This window comes from Mchenga conophoros, linkage group LG20 (genome assembly GCF_057382185.1).
Source record: "Mchenga conophoros isolate Kocher_MC1m ecotype Shallow Benthic linkage group LG20, M_conophoros_male_GT1.1, whole genome shotgun sequence".
Lineage (NCBI taxonomy): Eukaryota > Metazoa > Chordata > Actinopteri > Cichliformes > Cichlidae > Mchenga > Mchenga conophoros.
Genome location: NC_140545.1, coordinates 7026185 through 7028833, shown reverse-complemented (window position 1 = coordinate 7028833; position 2649 = coordinate 7026185). Strand labels below are relative to the sequence as shown.

At 38.8% G+C, this 2649-nt stretch overlaps 1 protein-coding gene across 1 annotated transcript; it reads right to left on the bottom strand.

Moving 5' to 3' along the window:
- Positions 1–1212: 1212 nt before the first annotated feature.
- On the bottom strand, positions 1213–2302 carry hes3 (hes family bHLH transcription factor 3). The gene is made up of 4 exons (XM_085260614.1): positions 2187–2302; positions 1987–2082; positions 1793–1874; positions 1213–1684 (listed from the first exon to the last, which is right to left on the bottom strand). Exons 1-4 carry the CDS (start codon positions 2238–2240, stop codon positions 1230–1232), a joined length of 687 nt encoding a protein of 228 aa, XP_085116740.1. The 5' UTR covers positions 2241–2302; the 3' UTR covers positions 1213–1229.
- Between the last annotated feature and the right edge of the window lie 347 nt (positions 2303–2649).

Here is a 2649-nt window from a genome sequence, read left to right as displayed (position 1 = left end):
GCTAGAAAAGAAAGGGGAGACACTTTATGGCACCTCCGCTGAAGCAGCGGAAGAAAAGTGCACCTAAAAAGAGGTCTACAGCAGCCTTAAAGCCAGCACAGCCTATAGTGCAACAAGTTGATGTGGTTATGCAGTTATCCTCAAAACTACCTGACCTAGTCTACAAACACTTTTTTCACCACTGCTTAACAAAATGAAAAATCTCAGATGTATTTTTTTAAAAAAGTTGCTACTTTCCATTCTTCTGTGGATTACGCGCATGTAGAATAAAAAAGACGTCAGATTAATGAGGATTACAGTAAGTTTTACAAATATGGTCTGGAACTTCACTATATAAAGCCCAGGGAGGAGTTATATGAATCTATAATAATGGTATTATTATTATTATTATTATTATTATTATTATTATTATTATTATTATTATTATTTTCAAATAAAAGGAGACACTTTAACCTAAAAGTGGGAAATCCCAGTAAAGAAGGAGCTGGAAAAAAAAATAGAAAATCCAAAAGGTGAAAAAAGTTAATTGGATAAATTCAGATTGAAATATAACATGATAAAGCTCAGATCAGAATCAAATAAGCGTATCCAAATCTAGAGGACATCACTGAGCATGTAATTAGTTGCATATAGCAGAAAATTGCTTTGCTGTCCAACAAGTATCTGATTTTCCCGCTACTGTTTCGGTACTTACGCGTGAAACCAGAGAAGAATGGAAGAAATGACAGTCAAACCCCACCGAGTCCGTTTTCCTCAAAACTCCACAAAATTACGTCATAATTTCCCATGACACAAGTCAAATTAAGTTTAGAGAAATGCCACAAAGAAATAGAAATTATGAAGTGCTTCATTTTTAAAGTTTTAAGCACACATAGGTTCTCTGGCTTCCCACAATCACATTAAACGTTTTGAGGTTTACATTTTTTACAGTAATCTGTGTTGTTTTGGATCGTTTTGTTTCTCTCTCTCTCTTTTTTTTTTTTACACTAATCCGTGCTTACAGCAATATATGTGCCACTTTGAACACAACATGTTGTATTTGACATTCAGACTGAAAGGTTAATGTCATGTTACTAAACAACACAGAGGGACGTTTCCTTTGCCACGTTTATTATGGAAATAATACTGTATTAAAAATAAGTAACAACATGTCGAGGGAAACTATAGTGCAATCATAAACACAAACAGTTAAATCAAGCTTTATTTACAGGATATTTACAGATTTTCAGCTACCAAGGTCGCCACAGGCTTTGCTGAACGTTCGCGCCTTCATTTATGTCGCTGGAGCCTTTTTTAGTACTATTTTGTGTAGGAGCCGCAAAAAGAACAGCCTGTTTGGCTTCAGTGGAGCGGAATGCTTCTTCTGCTGGTGGAAAAGAAGACGTGCTTGCATCATGGACTTTCAAAGTTTTCGTTCTGGTCGTTTTTCTCTCCTCGGTTCCGGATGCGGATGGAGAAAGTTTCTGCGCCCCACTCTGAGTGTCAGTTTGCTTCAGACCGCTGTCCATGGTGCTGAAGATTTCCGCTCTTCTCCGAGAGCGAGAGAGTTTATTGAAAAGCTGCGATAACATCCAGCGGTCGTTCGCGTTTAGATTATCTGTCATCAGCAAGTACTGGTTGACATTGGTTAGACATCTGCGGAAGCCACTTTGGTAGTCGGAAACGTCGAAAGCAGACGCTGCGCCTTAAATCATGAAAAAGGCATCTCAAGGTCAGAGACATTCAAATTCTGCATAAAGTTGTGTTGTCAAAAATACATGAATATGTCTTCAAGAATGAAGTCATAACTCACAAATTTGAATTTTTTGGAGGTTCTTCACATGTTTCACGGTGAGCTCCAAGATGTCAGCCTTTTCCAGTTTGCGCTTTCGAATCTGAGAAAAGAGATTACACATTACTTAAACTTTTTTCGTAAAAGAAATGCTAGCTCATCAAAAGTAGCAACCCAAATTGTTCCAGCTCTAAAGTTGTGGTTCTCATACTTACACTGCTGCTGTAGTAGCTCTCCAGGAGACATTTTAACTGGTCCAGACACTGGTTTATGCGCGCTCTTCGCTTTTTTTCCATGAGTGGTTTGGACACCTGTAAAGCACGCGTAAAGTCAACAACCCATGCTTCGATAATTCGTAGTAATTGTGAGGAATTTGCCGTTTATTAAGTTCCCTTTAACAAGTTCTTTTACACACCTTGTTTCCAGCAGTGGGTTTGACTTTCTCGATGCAGTCTGTCGTCGCCACCATTCTCTTAGTCCGTTTTGATTTCCTTGAAGTTAACCTTTTTCTCTCTCTGGCCCACGGACGAGGGGGTTTATCCTGAGTGGATTTATATAGAGACACCCACTTAACATGTCAATGCAAACAGGCCCGCCTCTGTCTCTCGCGCTCAAATGGGCAACACTGGCAGCTAGTTGGCTTGGCAGCCCACACTAACTATAGAATCAGACTCTAATTATTTGAAAATCTATTTTTTATGCTGCTCCATGGTTAATAACTGAGTATAAATGTATTTCGCCTTGATCCAAACTCACACAGCCTGGAAGTATTTTTTAAATTATCTGGTTCATATTTTTATTCCTTCAGGTCCTCAGGTTCGTGCAGGGCACAGAGGAATAACCAGACTGGAGTTTAACGGGAAAACAGACTTATAGCT

What these genes read in the sequence shown, in the direction of transcription:
- hes3 (XM_085260614.1), bottom strand. Translation starts at nt 2,240, where the DNA reads ATGGTGGCGACGACAGACTGCATCGAGAAAGTCAAACCCACTGCTGGA. An exon ending in AACCCACTGCTGGAAACAAG is followed by an intron (nt 2,083 to 2,186) that starts GTGTGTAAAAGA and finishes CGTGCTTTACAG; the next exon opens with GTGTCCAAACCACTCATGGA. An exon ending in CCTCCAAAAAATTCAAATTT is followed by an intron (nt 1,685 to 1,792) that starts GTGAGTTATGAC and finishes TCATGATTTAAG; the next exon opens with GCGCAGCGTCTGCTTTCGAC.